Below are 19,968 nucleotides of genomic sequence, written 5' to 3' on the forward strand. Positions count from 1 at the left end.
CAGTGCTGATACCTACCTAATATTCCAATATCTCCCAGCAGTAGTTGTGAAAGCACAAGGTTACATTTCAGAGAATCGAGAAGAAAAGTTAGCTGAATTGCTATAACCTTTTTGCATAGTTCCAGTAATTGTACACACTGTTTGGCTAGATATCGGCACTTTATAATCTACGAAGAGCTAAACAAGCTACAGCGCGATGCTTTTTGTGAAAATGTAGTACATAAAAAAAGTGCCCACGAAGAGGACTACATTTTGCCATTGTGCATCATGTAACTCAAAAACTATAATAGCTACAGAAAAAGTAATGACATATTTGAAATCTGCATATAAAACTCTATAATTGGCTGAATTTTGAAACCTCTAGTACAAGTAATAAAAAACAAGTTCTTTCGAGGAGCGTTTCGAGGAACAGAGGCCAATTGAGGGTGTGCCACTCTGTCTGACAAAAAAAAAAAAAAAAAGAAGAAAAAGAAACAACATGACTGCTTCTACAGTTTCCATGCCTGAGATGCAGTGTTGAATTTGGTGACCACCATGATGATTTGTACACAATAACTGTAAAAAATAAACAGTTGTAGTTTCTTGGTTGCAACTGGCCTATATACTTTCATTGAAGCATTACTTAGGTGGCTTATTGTGAAAATGCAGATTTTTCTCGCCAAATGGTGAGTAGCATCTGAAAGGGTTAACCAGGGACCACTGTAGGAACCCATGCCTTCTTCTTTCTCTCTTTATGTAATATTGCCATTCCAGGTCCCATCCAGTTGAATTAAAAGGAGACATGGGTCTCAAAACTATTTTTGTTATTTTCAGATGAAATAAATGAAATTTGACCGCCTTATTTAGTTTCTTCAGCTGATTCCAAATCTGCAATTATATTTTGGATAGCTGCATTGGAACAAGGAACGAAAAGAAGGGGAACTGAGGGGCTCGATTTTTGTTAGCTACAACTATATTAAGCCAAAAGATAATGAAGCCAAGTAAAAGACAGGGAAAATTATTTGCAGTTTTAATTCAAGTGCAGTAGTTATGAGCTAAAGGGAAATGAAAGTGGATGAAAAAATAACTTACCTCCTGTGGGATATGAACCCACAACCTCCACATTACGCCTGCATTGAACTGCCAATTGTGTTACAGCGCAGTTGTTCCCACGGCCACATTTCTGGGTATCCATCCGTACGAGGTAAAACACTGGGAGCATTAGCCAGTGCCACTCAAGGCCACGGCAACGAATGTGGAGCATTATTTTTGAGCATTGGCTTCATGTAGCACATGAACTTTTTCAAAGCGGTCAGCTGGCCAATAAACCCTCATGTGCTACCTGAAGGCACCAAACCTGCCGGAGTCAAGATCCTCATTATGCAATCAATGAGGAGAACTGAGGTGCCCAATTTTTGTTAGCCACAGCCATATTAACCCTTTCACTGCCAAGTTTCTTTCCAACTTTCTTTTCACCCCCTACTGGGTTTTTCTACTCACCCACTACCAGCGTAAACAAACATTCAAAAACCTTGAGCTCACTGGATGTTGCTGTGATGCTATTGCAGATTCCTGAAGATGGGTCGAAAGCATGCTAGGGCTTGAATTCTTCCTTCTTCCAGCAGAAATTTGTTGGGTTTTCTCTTCTTGCTCGGATTCTTAGGTGGCAACCTTCATGCAACAAACCTTTTAGTTGAGCTGCTTCATCGTTGTCACTTTCATCCGAGTCCGAATTCTTCAACAGTTCCTGAATTTCTTTGTCCGTCAAAGCGCAGATGCACATAGAATGCTTGCCTCACCATGGCTGTGCTGCTGAGACGAAGACGAAGTGACACAGATGTAAAAATATGCCCTTCATCTGTTGTCCAAAATTTTAACCTACAAGTTCCATGTGTTTATGCGACCTCTCCATAAATGGCGTGACATGGCCACGAGTTATTTTACACAACTTGTGAGTTAAAAAATTGCTGACTCTCCCGTAATCAAGAGTAGATGTAAGCATGAAACGTCAACCAGCAAAGCAGATTGGTTCAAGATGATACTAATGACAACCTTAAAATGGGTGTAGTGCATGTTCGCAACGGCACACCGCACCACACCGTACCACGCTGTACTGTGCACTGGTCCATATGAATGCTGCCTAGCTAGAAGAAGATTGGCTGAAGGTGGCGCGACAGGCAGCGAAAGATGACAGGGTGACAGAGCGCACTGCTCAGCTAAAAGAAGAAAATCACCTGAAGGAGTAGCAGGGGGTTGTACGTGTGTGCAACACAAGATAACTCGGGAGCGGCAGTGAAAGAGTTAAGCCAACAGATAATGAAGCCAAGGAAATCACAAGGAAAATTATTTGTAGTTTTTATTGAAGTGTAGGAATGATAAGCTGGGGATAAATGTGGAGTCTGAACCCGCAACCTTGTTTGCTTCGATTTCAAATAAACCATAGGTTGGTATTTGGAATTAGTCTTATGCTCATCATTTTTGTCTCCGTTGCTTGTAGTGCCTAGTACCTGTTACACAATCATGCCAGCAAGGCTGAACTCTTCTCATGCGAAACCCCACAATTTGACCTATGCAGTACCACTGGATCTTGTAAGGTACACAATTGTAAAAACTTGGGCAAGGGCGTCGTGTATCCAGGCACAAAGCAGGTGCTTTCATGGACTTGTCGCTTTCTTCCAAATGTGATAAGCTTGACTCACAGCTGCAAAATGGTGGTGAAAGTCTTTTCTTTCATCACTCACAATATATGGCTGTTTATTGCTAGGGACTTGGCTTCAGGTGTCTCTGAGTAAAATATACTTGCTGTTAAAAGCATTGGTTACTGAGAAGTACTTCTTTGTCAGGCTAATATATTAGTTTGTGATGTGCAGACACTGGAGGCCCTTGCCCAGTTCCAAACCAAGATGGCCGAGCACCTGTCAGTGAAAGATGACACCCACCGCAGAGGAAACGATGAAGACAGTCCAGATGACATGTCAGACCGATGGTGAGTCTCTCCTCCCTTGACTGCTGGAAACAACATCATAAAATTGGGTGTGCAGAAGTAGTTGTCTGCATACATTTTGATGCGATTAGCATTCTTTGGGTACGTCATATACTTTTTGGGGGCTCACTGTCTGTTTGTAACAACACTACAGTTGACCTTAGGCGTACAATTGTATGCCTAAGGTCCAGTGTATTCTGCAATATGATATCAGTCCAAAGATTTTTTCCCTACTGTTAACTACTCTTCATGCCCCTTCATGGTATTGCAAAGTATGTGGAATCGTTAACACATTTCCACAAAAAAATGATAAAGTGGTATGCTCGCATCTCACTGCGACCAGTCCATTTGTTCAGAACAATGCAAAATGAGTTTTGTAGCATGCCTAAAACATGAAACAGCAACAAAATCAAAATTATTTGTGGCGAATGGACGGTGTGACTGTCACATATTGTGCACTCAACAAGTGCAATCGATAATCTTATTACAGTGCAAAGACTACAGTGCAAAGTCAAATGCTTCTGTACATCATCAAAAAATGCGTACCAGCATTTACAACCGCACTTCTACTATAGAACAAGAAGTCTCTAAAGAATAAGCACACTGTACGTGCACATGTAAACACGTAATGGTGAGCAGACAATGTGATGCACCATCCACAATGACGTGGTCAAATGCATGTTTCTGACTATTGTATGGAGTAAGTCACACTATCTTTTCTATTTTGCTTGATTGCATAATTAGTCAAGATTAATTAACCAACTTTGGAAGCAATGAGCTTAGGCAAAAATTGCAATTAGAAAGTTGTAGAGCGCTTTGCAAAATGTCCGATTAGGCAGTTTCTAACTTTCTATTTATTGCATTAGGGTTTTTCTACTTACTGCACATGCCTGCAAAATACAAAAAAAAAAAACATGACATGTCCGCTTGCACGCCATGATTGCAGCACTGCCAAACGCTCTGCGTACAAACGAACATAGCATTTAGCCGAGTATGCTGCCGCAGCGCCTTCTCATGAACCACCGCAAGGGAAGCACATCGGTGGCATAAATTGCACAGGCAATGCCTGCATCACTGCCCTGTCGTCTTTTAAGTGGCAGCACACCCTGCTAGATGCTATGTTCATTTGTATGAGAAATGCTTGGGAGCTGTGATATCACGCCCTGCAAGCAGACATGTCACGTGGTATTTCTTTCTTTCTTTTCTCGCGGGCATGTGCAGTAAGTGGAAAAACTTTAATGCCTAATGGATCGAAAGTTAGAAACTGTTAAATCAGACGTTTTGCAAAGCACTCTACAACTTTTTAATTCAAATTTTTGCCTAACTTCATTGCTTCAGAAGTTGGTTAAATAATATTGACTAATTATGCAATTAAGCAAATAAAAAAGTAGTATGACTTACTCCATACACTAGTCAGCAACATGCATTTGGTCACGTCGCCTGAGAATGCATCGGCGTATTTTTAGACTGGCTAAAGTTAGCTGGGACACTTTGTATATGCATAAGGCCATGCATGCTGGCACGACCACTATGAGCATTTTTTTTCTTCCCAAGCACGTGTCACGATCTGCCTGGATTCGTGAAAAAGGGAGGGCTCGAGGCACACTTCTTTAGACGGACGCTCCGCAGCGTGGTGGTGATGAACGATAACTGACCCCGAGCAGCTGTGCTCATCGGTGTTTATCGGGTGCGGTGACCAATGTTGCCTACCGAGCCTGGCGGGCCAACGAAGATGATGCCCGAGGGGGCGTCACATGCTTGTCACACCCTCTTACACACAGTTTATTTGTCGGCAACAAAAAAACTTCCAAGATCAATGTACAAGGCTCTGCCTCCGTTCTAGCCGGGTCGACGGCGCCTGCTATCCAGGCGAGTAACGGTCCGATGGCCTCCACCATCGAGTACTCCACCTGGGCACCAGTGTTGACGGGCTGGGTGTGGCAACGCCGGGTGCTGCCTGAGCCAGCCTCGCTCCATCCGGAGGGTCCGCAGTGGTCGGCCTTGTCAGAGGTGCCGAGCTCGGCACCGGCCCAACGGGTGCCGCACCACTGGCAACACTGGCCACCTCCGAGGTGGGTGGCGCTCCGCTGGAAGCGACTGGTGCTGCTGCTAATCCTCCCATGGGCTGGAACTCCGAAGTGGCAGTCGAGGGTGCTGGCCAGGTCCCGAGGCGAGGCTTAACATGGTCGGCGTCTCTGTGCCACTTGGCCCATCTGACATGTGGACGAGCAGCGATGAAGCACTGGAAACAACCTGTCCAGCAGACCAGGGTGGGCCAGGATGGAAGTTCCCGGCAAAACTGAAGTTCCCGACTCCGGCAAAGGCCCAGGACGGCACCCTCGGCCAGCAGCCAGCTTCTGCTTCAGCTGCTTCAGGAGCACTGTGAATAGGAGCACTGTGAATCGGAGGTCCGGGTGCAAGACGTCTAATGATGTCTTGACCACCCGACCCAGCAGGAGCTCACAGGGTGCACAGCCAGTGACATCGGGGGGGGGGTCTGGTACTGGAACAGTATCCGGGCAATCTGCATCAGGAAATCCCCAGTCTGGCTCTTCTTGAGCTTGTCCTTGATGGTTTGCACCACCCGCTCGGCTGCACCGTTTGAAGCAGGGTGGTACGGCGGAACCATCATCCAGCGGATTTCGTTCTTCGTCAGCAAGGCCAGGTACTTTGTGCTGGCGAAAGCAGGACCATTGTCGGACACGATGACGTCCGGCAACCCCTGGGCGGCGAAGACCTGTCGTAGCGCTGCAATGGTCACGCCTGCTGATGGAGTGGTGACAGGTAGAACCTCCACCCACTTTGAAAAGGCAGCCACCACCACCAGGAAGTAGTGGCCCTTGAAAGGCCCCCAAAATCCACATGCAGGCAGGACCAGGGTCTCTGTGGAAACGGCCAGGGGGTGATTTCCACATGACGTGAGGCCCGCTGATGCTCCTGGCAGATTTGGCAGCTCTGCACCATGTGAGCGATATCCTTGTCCAGGCCAGGCCACCAAACATGGGACCGGGCCAGCATCTTGGTCTTTTCCACGCCGGATGACCCGCATGCAGCAACTGCAGGACCCTGGACCGGAGACTTTGTGGGATCACCAACCTGGAACCCCACAGTAGGCAGCCCTGCTGCAAGCTCAGCTTAGCGGCCTTGTGCCTATATTGCCTGCTGAACCAATTCCTCCCCACGGGACACCACCTTAACCACCTGAGACAGGACTGGGTCCCGGCTGGTCACTTGCGATACCGCAGGTCTCGAGAGCACCTCTGAGTACACGTGCTGCAGCATGAACACTTCAGCAGGTTCTGAAACAGCATCTGGCACCTCTGGCATGGGCAGGCGGCTCAGGGCATCAGCAGGTCCCAGGCCCTTTCCCGGACGGTAAACCAGCTGGTAACTGTAAGCTGCCAGCCTCAGTGCCCAGCGTACCACTGGAGATGATGCCTGCACAGGAACTGCCTTGTCAGGCCCCAGCAGCCCCAACAGCGGCTTGTGGTCCGTGACTGCCTCGAACTTCTGGCCCCACAGATACTGGTGGAAGCGTTCGACTCCTACCACGAGGGCCAGGCCTTCCTTGTCCATCTGGCTGTAGTGTTGCTCTGCAGCATGAAGCCGACGAGAAGCAAACGATACCGGTTGTTCCTGGCCATCCTTGTCCCGGTGTGCCAGGACGGCTCCCACGCCGTGCGGCGATCCATCTACAGTCTGGAGGACAGGCTTGGCAGGATCGAAGTGTACCAGCACTGAAGCCTTGGTGATCAGCTCCTTGCTGCGCCGGAAAGCCCGGTCCTGCTCCTTCTTCCAGACCCATTGCTGGCCATCTCGAAGCCGAAGATGCAGCGGCTGTAGATGCTCCGACAGGGTCGGCAGGAAACTCCTGTAGAAGTTCATGAGGCCGAGGTAGCTCTGAAGCTCCTTCTTGTTCTGGGGCTTAGGCGCCTTGAGCACACCATCAACTTTGCGGGGAGCCGGGGCTAGGCCAGCCTGGGAAATGGCATGCCCCAAGTACTCAACACTGAGCGCCAGGAAAATGCACTTTTAAAGCTTGAGCTTGAGGCCGGCGTCCTGCAGTCGTGCCAGGACATTGTGCAGGTTTTGAAGGTGGTCCCCGTCATCGCTGCCAGTAACCAGGATGTCATCCAAGTACACCACCACATGCCTCCTGCCCCTGAAGAGGTTGTCCATCTCCCTCTGAAATATGGCTGGGGCTGATGCCACACCAAATGGTAAGCGCATGTGCTGAAAAAGCCCCAAAGTTGTCGATATTATGACATACTTCTGGAAGGCATCCTGGAGCACCAGCTGCTGGTAAGCATCTCTGAGGTCGAGCTTGGTACACTTCTGTCCACCGAACAATGCTGACCAGAGATCTTCAATCCGGGGCAGCGGGTACTTCTCGACTGTAGCAACAGGTTTGATGGTAACCTTGAAATCTCCACAGATCCTGACACTACCGCCTCGCTTGAGGACTGGTACGATGGGAGCGGCCAATTCAGACGTCTTGAAGCGCATCAGGATGTGCTCTCTCTGCAACTGTTGCAGCTCCTGGGTGACCCCGTCCTTCAGGGCATACGGCAGTTTGTGAGGCTTGAAAAAACGTGGCCGGGCTCCCTCAGGAACATAGATGCCAGCTGTTGTGCCTGCGAATTTGCTCACCCCTGGCTGGAACAGGGACTTGAACTCGGTCAGGAGGCTGGGGACGCCTTTCATCGCATGCAGGCTGGTTTCCTGGTACTCTGGCAGACAAACACCCAGTGCATGAATCCAGTTTCGAACCAGCAGCGTCAGCGGCGACCCCTTGGTTAATTAAAAGCGAAGGGTTGCCTCCCTGTCGCCAAAGCGAACGCTGACTTGTGTCTGACCCTGGACCTGGGAGAGCTGCTCGGAGTAGCTGCTCAGCACCACGCCCGAAGCCTCGACGGACACGCTGGGGAAGGTACACTTGAACGGTTTTCCAGCCACGACAGACATGCTGGCCCCTGTGTCCAGCTCCATGGAAATGAGGTGCCCGCAGATTTCGATGGTCAGCATGTACGGTGGCACAGACGACAGTACAAGGCCTGTGTGCCACATGTAGAAAATCGACGGGTCCTCGGCCACGTGGAGCCTGGCCGCGAAAGAACTTGAGCCCGCTGCCGCACGCCCCCACCGCGTACCCTTGCGACAGTTACCCTGGCCACAGGCTTGTGTGGTAGCTGGGCTTGAACCAGGCTACTGCTGTTGTCCATTCTTCGTCTTCCCCCTTCGGCATACATGTGCCAGGTGCCCAGTTTTCCCGCACGTAAAGCATTGTGCTTGAGAGAACTGGCACTGTGAGGGGGAGTGGGCACCACCACAGCGACCGCAGGTAGTGGCCTTTGTCGCCAACTCGTTGACCACAGCTTCTGCTGACGGTGAGCCAGTCGCATGGGAATTCTCACCGGCGGCCTTGGCGGCAGCTTCCCTTGCCAGCACTGCCTTCACGGCGTCGTCTAGCGAGAGGTCGGGAAGCTCCAGGAGTCGCGTCTGCATTTGTTGATGCCACAGACGAAACGGTCCCGAAGCAGTGAGTCCAGCGGGTCCCCGAAAACGCAGGCACTTGCTAACCCTCGTAGCGCAGCAACGAACTGCCCGACGGTCTCTCCTTCCCAGCGGCTCCGGTTGTTGAAGCGGAAACGCTCCATTAGTGTGGACAGTGCTGGGTTGAAATGCGAGCACAGTATGGCGAGCAGCTCACCCAGTGTCTTAACATGCGGCGTGGCTGGCTTGAGAAGGTCGAGCAGGAGACTGAAGACACGGGTCCTGCAGCTAGCCAGGAAAATGTCCCGCTGTTTGGCCTCAGGTGTGTCGTTTACCCGGAAGAGCACGTGGACTTCTTCCTCGTAAATTGGCCAGGCGGACCCATCTCCCTAGAACAGCTCAAGCCTTCCGTACAGCGGCATGGCGGCAGCAACGGGGGGCAGTGTTTTGCTGCTCGTGGCAGCATGGGACGATCTGTGGATACTCGTCACCAGTTTCACGATCCACCCGGATTCGTGAGCAAGGAAGGGCTCGAGGCACCCTCCATTAGACGGGTGCTCCGCTGCGGGGTGGTGATGAACGATGACTGACCCTGAGCAGCTGTGCTCGTCAGTGTTTATTGGGTGCGGTGACCAATGTTGCCTACGCCTGGTGCCTGGCGGGCCAACAAAGATGATGCCTGAGGGGGCGTCACATGCTTGTCACACATGACATGCCACAGACGAAATGCAAGCGAAGTGCCTACAACGTCCTTAAAAGGTATGCAGAGGCTGTCAACACTACCGGCCAAAGTAGCATAGCGTTTAATGACTCTGAGTGAAGTGCAATAAAGGCTGATTTTCGGCGCTAAAAGGAAGGTTGGGTGAAGTTTTTTTTCTTCTAGGATTTGTAGTTCATAAAAGTTAAGTTTAGAGAAATTTAGTGCCCCGATATGGGGGTAAGGACGACATTTTGCGATCAGTATACAAGTGCACATAATTGTGTTTCATCATGACAACTGAATTAAAATAGTTAATTAGAATGTCTTGAGAGGGTAGTTAGTTCATTCTAATGACTGATTGCAAAATGTGCAAAATTGAGATACAGAACACAACACAAGAAGAGCCACAAAGAAAGGATAAGCGCAGACTGAGTGCAGTTAACATAGGTGTGTGTTATGTACCAGTGTGACTTATATACAAATTTTTTCTTCGAAACTCGTGAGAAGGGGAGGGAAGGGGGGGCAAGCGGTGCAACTTAACAATGTCTTGGCGTTCAAGCAAAAATGTAATCCTAAAATAAATTAGTTTTTCACTTCTGTTTTAGACATTATGCCAGAAGGTCAATGCTGATAATTAAAATAAGAAATTATCTTATTAAAACATATTACCTTATTAAAGCATATTAAGACAAATTGATTCATTCAACAAAAATAAAATGACTAATCAATTTTATAGACGGGTGCCGAGGAAAGAAAACCATGCTATTTTACTTTATCATTATCAATGAATACCCTTTTTCAGCGCCCACCACAAGGGGGCACGCCGCTATCACTAGCAATGCAATGCAGCCCCTGAAGTGTGCGGAAAGGTGCGCTCGTAAAGTTAACCTGTTGCAATACGTCTCTTCACACATTATGTTGTTTTGCTTGTCGACATTTGTCTTAATTTGGTGACACGGGTAGTTTTATCGTTTGTTAATGTGCTCAATCAAAAGTAGTGAGTTAGAGCTTTCAGGTAATTATTTAATTTAGCTGTTCTCTTAGCATCTGACTTAGCATCTGACGATGGGACCAGTATTCTACACCCAAAGCTTTAGTCAGCCTCCAAAGAAATGATTTTCTGTACAGGGTGTGCGATTTTGACACTCGCACGGCTGACCTTCTGCTGCAAAGCTTTTCGCACTGAAAGCTCGAAATGCCCATCAAGTCGAATGGCGGGGCATTTGAATATGCAGCTTTAATGCAAGCCACAAAAACAAATTTGATGCCTTTGAGAACAAAATGACGTCACTTCTGTTTTTAACTGTTATGGCATCACATTATTTTTTCTTCCTCCGGAAGTGCTCCCTCATCACCCAGATGACGCTAAGCCCCATGAACCACCGATGAACCACTGTGTTTTGAATGTATGGGCTTCTATGGAAGCTTCGCTTCCAGGTATATTTACCTTGGTGCTACTTCAAACTAAATTTATTATTCATGACAACCCGCATATATACATTCACCATTCATAGTACAGTCACAGCACTTGCATCAGAAAACATTCAATATCAGGATTATTGACCTTACACCATTGCCCATCGAGGCGATGCCCGAGCTGCACGCTCACAGATAAAAACGATGTCCACTTAGAAAACAGCACCGTGATAACAGTATAAAACAAAAACAGCAGAAAACAAAAAGTAAAAGAAAGGCAGATTTTATCAGAAAAAGGAAGATGGAACGGAAAAAAAAGTAATGCATAAACTGCATAAAAACAAACTAGCCCCCTGAAATGCTAAGATGCTTCCCAAGGGAATGAAAGTCAGAACAGGCAGTAAAAGCAGTGCAAGAAGCCTAGGCACCAAAAAGACAGCGCATGTGTAAAAGATCTAAAGCAAGAGGAAAGAAAGAGCTAGAAAGAAACATAGAAGAGATTAATCGGGCAAGCTGGTGCACTGTATCACTTAGCATTGCAGGTAATCGAGTTCTTTCCTTGAGAGCATCACAGAAAGGGCACTGGCGCAACTAGGCCCAAGCCATTGAATACGAGACGCTTCAAAAGTCTCTTGGCCACTAGTAACTCCCAATTATAACAGCCTGGTCTAGAACATGTGAACACCTGTACGTGGCACAGTGCAAGGCCATATTGCTGCTCAACTTCAATTTGTTTGCTTGTTCTCACAGGCAGTCATTGATACATCAGCCTGTTTGACCAGTGTAAACACATCCTCAAGAAAGCGGCATTTTGGATTTCAGTGTGGATTTCTATATTGGCGTCCTCGTAGAAGTGCGCAGGTACCGGTGGTTTCTGCATGCGTCGTTTTAATTCTTGAAATGCATCGACCTGCTGCGTTTCCCACTTGAACTGGACATCACATTTGATTAGATGTGTCAGCGGCTCAGCGATGTGTGAAAAATTCTTGACAAAGTGCCTGTAGTAGGCACACATGCCAAGGAACCAATGCACTGCTTTCTTGTCAATGGGCTGCTGGAACATTGCGATGGCAGCTGTCTTCTGCGGTTCAGGGCAGACACCAGATTTGCTGATGACGTGGCCCAGGAACAGAAGCTCATCCTAGGTGAAGCGGCACTTTTCCGGCTTCAGAGTGAGCCCTGATGACATGATGGCCTCAAGTACTGCCACAAGTCCCCTGAGGTGATCGTCGAAATTTCCCACGAAGACCTGCCTTAATAGCACGAAGACGACGACATCTTCCAAGTAAACAAGACAGGTCTGCTACTTCAATCCTGCTAAAACCATGTCCATGACACGCTGGAATGTTGCAAGCGCCGAGCACAGTCCGAACGGTATGACGAACTCGTAGAGGCCGTCTGGCGTGATGAAGGAGGTCTTTTCGTGATCTCTCTTGTCGACTTCTATTTGCCAGTAGCCAGACTTGAGATCCATCGATGAGAAGTATTTAGCGTTGCAGAGCCGATTCAATACATCGTCTATCCGTGGTAGGTGCTATGCGTCCTTTTTGGTGACCTTGTTCAGTCAACAATAATCGACGCAGAAACATAGGGTTCCGTCCTTTTTCTTCATGGAGACAACAGGGGATGCCCATGGGCTTTTCAATGACTGGATAATGTCATCGCGTAGCATTTTGTCGACTTGTTGTCTTATAGCTTCACGTTCTCGCGTCAAAACTCGGTAAGGGCTCTGGCGGAGTGGTCGAGCGCACTGTTCGGTTATTATGCTATGGTTTGCAACTGGTGTTTGTCGAATCCTCGATGACATTGATTAGCAGTCTTTGTATCTTCAGAGCGGACTTGTGATGTGCGCTGTTTACTCATGGGGAGACTTGGATTTATGTCGAAGTCTGGTTCGAGAACTATGGTCGTCGGGGTAGATGCGGCAGAATCCGAGAGGACAAACGCATTGCTGGTTTCCACAATTTCCTCGATGTACGCGATCGTCGTGCCCTTGTTGATGTGCTTGAACTCCTGGCTGAAGTTTGTCGGCAACACTTTCGTTTTTCCTCTGTGCAGTCGAGCAATCCCTCTTGCAACGCAAATTTCACGGTCTAGCTGTAGATGTTGGTCACCCTCGATGACGCCTTCTACATAGGCAGGTGTTTTGGTGCCGACGGAAATAATGCTGGAGCAAGACGGGGTGCTCACATGATCTTTGAGTACACTCATGGCGTGGTGACTACGAGAGTTCTTCGGCGGTATCGCTTGATCTTCCGACAGCGTTATTAACTTCGACTTCAGGTCAATAATTGTGCCATGTTGGTTCAGGAAGTCCTTGCCGAGAATGAGGTCTCATGAACACTGTTGGAGGATAACGAAGGTGGCAGGGTAGGTCCAGTCAGGAACGGTAATTCTAGCAGTGCACATTCCAGTTAAGGTTATTAGGTGTCCTCCAGCGGTCTGAATTTGAGGGCCTTTGCAGGCAGTCATAACTTTCTTCAACTGAGCGGCGATGATGGGTCCACTCATGATGGAGTAGTCAGCTCCTTTGTCGACTAAGGCAGTGACTGCGTGGCCGTCGAGAAGCACTTTGAGGTAGTTGGGACACTATCTAAAGGGCAGAGGGTGATATAATGAGTGTCCTAGTTCTTTTTAGTGTTTTTTGGTGTTTGGCTTTGTTAGCCTTCCCATTGGCTGTCACAGCCTATATATGTGTTGCTCCTTCCAATAAAGTGCCAATTGTAGTTCAGCACTTTGCCCTGTTCTTCACTGTCCCCATCTGTGTGTGCTGTTAACCCTTTAAGTTTCACTAGCATGCCGGGAAACAGAGAAACATTATGTTGTGCTTGTGTTGAAATGCAGGCTGTCACACCAACTTCATTTCGCTGAGCAAGGCCCTGTGCTGGCAAGAGATGCAAGCGTGATGGATGCTGAGGAGGCATACAGCATTGACGACCCACGTAATGCCATAAACGAGAGGCGCCGCAAGCGAACACATCATGAACACAGCGGTGATAGGCGCCACAAGCGACACAGGTAGCAGGTGCTGTCGGACCAAGGACTCATCTTTGAATGCAACTTCTTTACAATGTTTCAATTTGGCCTAAAGACAAATGTTTGATGCACCTGGTATTCAGGATGTGTGAAGAAAATTATCAATACCCCACCTCATAAAGCCGCTGTTACTTTTGTGGTGCCTTGCAGTGATGCCTGTTGTAAGCTGCTGCCAGTGTTTTGCCACCTCAGGAGATAGCATGGTTTTGCTGTGTTCTTCTTAGCCAAGCGTGGCTGGTGGGCTATTTCCTTTTTTGGCTTAATTCCAGAATTCTGTGTTTTAATTATCAGTGGCAACAATTGAAGTGAACCACATTGCAGCAACGCATAATGTTTTCTCACTATGTATAAGGTAGCAAGACAACTGTTGTGTTGGTCGCATCATGGCTTGTAAATGAATGGTTTCTGCACTACCCACATCATCGAAATTGGCTGGAAAGCCACATGCTCTTTGTCTGTGCTTGTTGTTCACAACAAAATAAATTGTCTTTTTTGTTTAATAACAAAATATTGTACACAAGGAGTGATTTATGGGAATGTCGGCTCTTATAGCTGCATAAACATTTAGTGCATGTTGCTGAGTGCTTTGTCACTTCACTGTTATATTGTTGTCTCATGCTTCCTGAATTTTATCAAATGCTGTGTTGGTAAAAAAGGGTGTGAGTGTACAAAGCAATACCTAGATGTCTCTGAGCTTTTGAGAAAGGCTTATCATGTCAACGTAGCACAGTACATGCAAGGTAAAGTAAGGATGCCTTAGTTCTTTATTTAATAATAGGCCTCTGTGAATATTCGATAGTTTTGAATATTGAATCGAATATTATGCTATTCAATATTCCATTTGGCTCGAACATTAGTATTCAAGGTTCGGTCGAATATACCTACATATCTTTTGTGTATAAGCCACATTCCCAATACAACACCCCGAAAAGAAGAAAGCTTTTCAACTCAAGACAGGGCAGAAACCTGGACGGTTCTACATGTACTTAAATTGAGGACGAGGCAATGAGCTATGGAAAGAAGAATGTTGGTGTAACATTAAGGGATAAGAAGAGAGAAGATTGGGTGAGGGCACAAACGCGAGTTAATGACATCTTAGTAATACTTGTTGGGGGGCTAGTTGGTGCATGTTTCCAGAAGAGGGTTGTAGCGCCGAAAAACACAACGCACAGCAAGCGAGACGGGACAGGCGCAACTTCCAACTGTTTATTCACCGCGTATGCGAATGAATATAAGGGCAAATCAAGATGGGTAGCAAGAACCACACATGCGCGTGAGGGTTTTTACACACGCGCCTGTCCCGTCTCGCTTGCTGTGTGTTGTTTTTTTTGGTGCTACAACCCTCTTCTGGAAATAATGACATCTTAGTTGAAATCAACAAAAGAAATAGGCATAGGCAGGGCATGTAATGAGGAAAATAATCGATGGTCATTAAGGGTTATGGACTGGATTCCAAGAGAAGGGAAGCATAGCAGGGGGCGGCAAAAAGTTGGGTCGACGGATGAGATTAAGAAGTTTGCAGGGACAACATGGCCACAATTAGCACATGTCCGGAGCAGTTGGAGAAGTATCCTTTGCCATGCAGTGGGCATAGCTAGGTCGCTGCTGCTGCTGATGATTATGGATCCTCCACAGTAAGCACGCGAGTGCCGAACTTTAGCTTGTTGGTTTCAGCTCTCATGGTTGTTACTAACAGAATAGTATGATAAACGAACAAAGGCTTGGAGGCATCCAGTCACTTTCTTTGTCTTATGGTGTTGTTTCATAAGCACCGTGAGCCTCCAGACCAACTAGGAAAGGAGGTTTGTTGCACTTGCTTCGGAACTGTATTGCCACCAAACCAACGGTGTTCTCAATGACAACTTTTGGACAGTAGAATGCTTGCACCCAGCAAAGTCTAAGAAGGAAGCATTCAGGATGGTGCAAAGTGGGCCTTTTGCATTGGTGAAGGGGCTTTGCCTGTCTGTCCTTTTTATAGATACACAAAGATGATTTCTTCTTTGAGGGGGATTGTTTCGGAGGTCATTCCATGGCAAAAGTGCTGGGTGTTAGTAGCAGAGAAGCTTGTCTTTGCCCACTGTCGATAATCTGTTCCTTCTCCAGTGCCCCTGTGAAGTGCCTACTTTTTGGACGCAATGTGCTCTTCATGCATGCATGCATTTTTAGCTTGTAAAGACATCTATTACCCCTTGCCTCAAGCTGGTCCTTGCTGATGTCACCCAAGAAGGCATTGGGGAGTACAGCGATGCACACTTACAAAACACTGTTGATGCCAGTGAGACCAGATTAATGGAGCTGCTGTTCTTTTTGTCCACTCCATCCTCGTTAGTTACAATGAGCAGTTCTTTGTCCGAACAGAAGGCATATGTAGTTGGCCGTGCATAGCTTGTGCACTAAGGCTTGTTGGCATGTTATGACAGAGACCTGCCTGAGAACCTTAGCACAGTGCCGGTATGTAAAAACCTTCCGATGTTGTGCTGCCTTCCTTCTCTTTATCACACTTTGCCTGATGAAACCAGCAACTGGGTCAACCAGATGTTCAACAGGCTTCCCACTAGTTTTCCCAGCTTCTCCTTTACCAGGGTGCTGCTCATATATGTTTTCTTGACCTTGCACTGCTATGCAACCATGGCCACACCTACTGAACCTATAGCATGCAGTCAAAAAAGTGCTGTACATCATGTTGCTCCAAACTCGTGACATGTGCTACAAGGCCTTGAGGAACACCCTCGAGGAACATGAATTGTGGGACAATTAGCATCTGCTGGTTTTGCAGTGTTATTCCTGTCCAGCTTCCTGAAAGCTATCCTGAGTGTTTCAAAAGCAAAAAGACTACTGCCGGACAAGAAGTGCCAAAAGCAAGGGTCGCCATAACCACATATGTCACACGAAATAAGGAAGACTACTGAGTATACAGGCGGTTTACTTCATATCCAACAAGCTTGGTTCTCCCTTTGCAAGTGAGTAAACTCAACTTGCCCCGAATACATGGCCTGTGACAAATTATGTGCCAGATGCTGTGTCCCCTGCAAAGCTGAAGATGTGTACGGGATCCTGACACCCCGCAGCGGCTTCTACACTGAGCAAACAGGCTACTATAAGAACGACTGCCTTTACTAATATGTTAATAACATGAAAATGGGCAGAAATTTGGCAATTCGTTGGGCCCAACTGCAGGTGCAAGCCACTGTTCCACCAGATCTGTGTTGTTCACAGGAACTGGAGCTATACAAATGCAGATAAAACTGATGTTTGAAAGTAGTGGAGTTGAACTATATTCTGCACAAGCAGTGCTACCTGCAGCGATGGTATCTTAAAGCCACAATTCATGGCTGCACCACCATGCAAAGGCAGTATTGAATTATTAACTTCTATTTATTATATTTCTGGCGGCCATATATTGCAAGCACATATCATCCACATTGTGTGCAGTATGGTTAAATGATGTCAACTATGATAGCCATTCCTAATCTGAAATGCAACAAAAGAGCAAATAAAGGCAACAAATTGTAATTCAAGAAGAATGACAACCAGTGCACAGGATAAGTGACAGACTTTCTTTTATTGAAAAAAAAAAATGTGTCATGCCACCAGCAGTGGGTAGCAATCTTTCAAGCTTGGGTGACAGAGGGAGAACTCAGCAAAATACTATAATCACACTCAAATGTAAAATGGCCTTGGACACAAAAAACCGACATCATATTGTACAGAATGAAAGGGCAAGACCCCATCTAAGAACAGTCTATGGCACCACATACTTGACATGGTGTAAAAAATGTTGACATGCCCTACCCATAAAGAAAAAGCAACACAGAAAACACGCCTTAAAATGCAATGTGCAGAGTCTGAAACCAAGAAAAAACCCGAAAAAGGTTTCGCCAAGTCTTTCAATGATTAAAATTGTCAAACTGTCTCATCACTTCTTAATGAACCTGCACAGCTGAAAAGGAAGGAAGGAAAGCCTAATAGCAGGGCTGCAGAAGATGTCACCGAATAAATATACTTTGCTTACCAACGATACCTGTGGTTTAGTTGTGGTCTGTGTATAAACTAATTGTGTATAAACTTTTCTTGTTTAGAATAGTTTATCAGATTGGGAAAAAATGACCATAAGGGCGCCAGGTGTATGCACAGTCTACGTACAAAAAGCCATTGCTTTCCTACTTTCTTTTTTTTCTCTACTACTATTCATGAGTATTTAAGTGCCTTAATAGCACCGCTAACATCCTAGTGCAAAACACAAAACTGGCCAAGTTGTGGCATAAAGAAAATTGCAGTTTCACTCATAATGTGAAACAATGATGCAGTAGCTGGTGAAATATGCATAGGAAGCTTACTTCATGCAGTGTTTGTTGAAGTGAAAACTTGCCAATGGAAGTGAACACTTGCCAATGCAAGTCGGTAATCTCCTTAAAAAAGTCAAATAAGTAAGAGTCTTATTTATTTGTGGGAGTTGTGCCTCCCAGTGTTGAAGTGGAAAGACTTGGCTTTTCTTCCTCCTCTTTCATATCCGGACTTGGCCACTGGTCTACACCAAAACAACCCTTTAGCTTCTTACTGCCGAAATCGTTTTGGTTTTCTCAAATCTATATTTGGGCTACCCATTGCTAGGTCTCATGCTTAATCAAAGAATAAATCAATGAAATATGAATCTATTCTCAAAGAGCATGTACAGTCCAGCCAAAAGCAGGGGCAAGAATCCGCATTGTGCTCCTGCATAACACGTACCGTAATGGTGAATGTGCTTTAGTAAGCTTCCCTGCAATATGAATTTGTAATGTACAAAGAATTGTCAATGAAGCTTACCACGAGCACAGCTACACTTGCAAATTATGTCACAATTGAAAATAATGAGCACAGTGTAAACCTATGTGCCCTTTCCACTTAGTATGCTTTACTGCACGATGCTTATTTACACCCCTGTATTGCGGTGTAGCAAGCTACGAAAAAAACGTTGCATAATAACGCTTTTTACGATTATCTTTCTCGCAATACGCTAATATTTCGCCGTGAAGCCTAAGCAATGCACCGCGGTGAAGCATACTAAAAGTGAAAAGGGGCCAGTGTCACTGGACCCATAATAAGAATTCTTTAATTATACACTCGCGCACCCGCCGCCTCTCAGGTCGCCTAAGTGCTGGCTGATAGCGGCCCCCTCCCACTTTTAGTATTCTTCACCGCGTAACTAAAATGTACTGCGGCGAAGAAGCCGTACACTTGTATTGAGTGAATAAACAAATGGTTTTTACAACAGTACAGAAATAAATGCGCACCATGCATGAGTCTACCACACGGAAGAGCGTTGCAACATACGGTAGCTGATTCACAAAGGCCGTGTAGCTCACTTATCGGTCGTAAAGGGTATTATGGGTAATTTGACATTTCGGACACACACATGTGTTAATGTTTACGTTCGCACTTCTTGCGTAATAAGACTCCAAGAACTTCCACAATGGAAAGTAATTTACAACACACAAACGCAAAGAACACAGACATATGTCTCGTTTTCAACTCGGCCGTCATGCAAATGACATATAGCGCGGAAAAACGTGAACATGCTGTGTGTTAGCGTCGTAAGCTTCATACTAGGCAAGGAGCTTGCACACCACAATCCCGCGACAGCCGCTAATGAGACCAAGACGGGAGCACATGTCTGTGAACGCGCAAACGGAGCCCCTAAGCCACTCTGCTCCTCCGCCACCCCCGCTGCACGGCTGCACCACTCGTTTCAAGCACAGCACACCTAACACACATTCAGCGCTGAACAGTGGGCGGTCGACGCAGTTGCATTTACATGACTTGCAGCGAGCAGCACATCCCTCGATGTCCGTTAAGCAAAGTCGGACACGGCGACGCCACATCGCGGTTCGTAGAACTTCGCTGCCGAGGCGCTAGGCCACTTCGATATTTCAATTGTCACCACCGCCGGGTTCTCAAGAAAGCACGGGTCAGAGAACGCAAACTCTGTACTGCCAGAGCTCACCGAGGCCAAAGCCGCGCTGCCGCACCGCCACTACTCACGGCTTTCCGCCAAGTAACACAGAACCTACAACCAACACACAAGCAACGCACGCACAATCACATGAGCAATGTTGAACAACGCGCGGTCCAGAGAACGATCACGCCGAGGACGAATACGCCACGGCGTCGCTCGGCGATGCATTCCCCATAGAGTTTCCTACAAAAATTACTAGAGGGAACTCTGGCGCTGTAGGCGTTGGGAACGGACAGGCTTGGCGGGCGGACGGTGCGGACGGCGGTACGGACGCTCCTGTGGTCGAGGCTTCAGCGACTTCGTTCGTAGCTAAGTACCTTTTTATCTTTATTAGTTAGTGTTTTGAAGTATTTTCTGTTGCATGGA

The 19,968-nt window shown here is 46.9% G+C and overlaps 1 protein-coding gene across 2 annotated transcripts in view; it reads left to right on the forward strand.

Annotated features, from left to right (window-relative positions):
• Positions 1 to 17,695, forward strand: part of LOC142580185 (spliceosome-associated protein CWC27 homolog) — a 373,861-nt gene extending 356,166 nt beyond the window's left edge. For both annotated transcript variants that reach the window (XM_075691069.1, XM_075691068.1), the window contains 2 exons: positions 2,850 to 2,965; positions 13,416 to 17,695. In XM_075691069.1, the coding sequence (XP_075547184.1) occupies positions 2,850 to 2,911 (62 nt within the window). In that variant the 3' untranslated portion in view covers positions 2,912 to 2,965; positions 13,416 to 17,695. The remainder of the gene's footprint in view (positions 1 to 2,849; positions 2,966 to 13,415) is intronic.
• The last annotated feature ends 2,273 nt before the right edge of the window (positions 17,696 to 19,968 follow it).

The sequence above is a fragment of the Dermacentor variabilis genome, chromosome 4 (assembly GCF_050947875.1).
Source record: "Dermacentor variabilis isolate Ectoservices chromosome 4, ASM5094787v1, whole genome shotgun sequence".
In the NCBI taxonomy this organism is placed as follows: Eukaryota; Metazoa; Arthropoda; class Arachnida; order Ixodida; family Ixodidae; genus Dermacentor; species Dermacentor variabilis.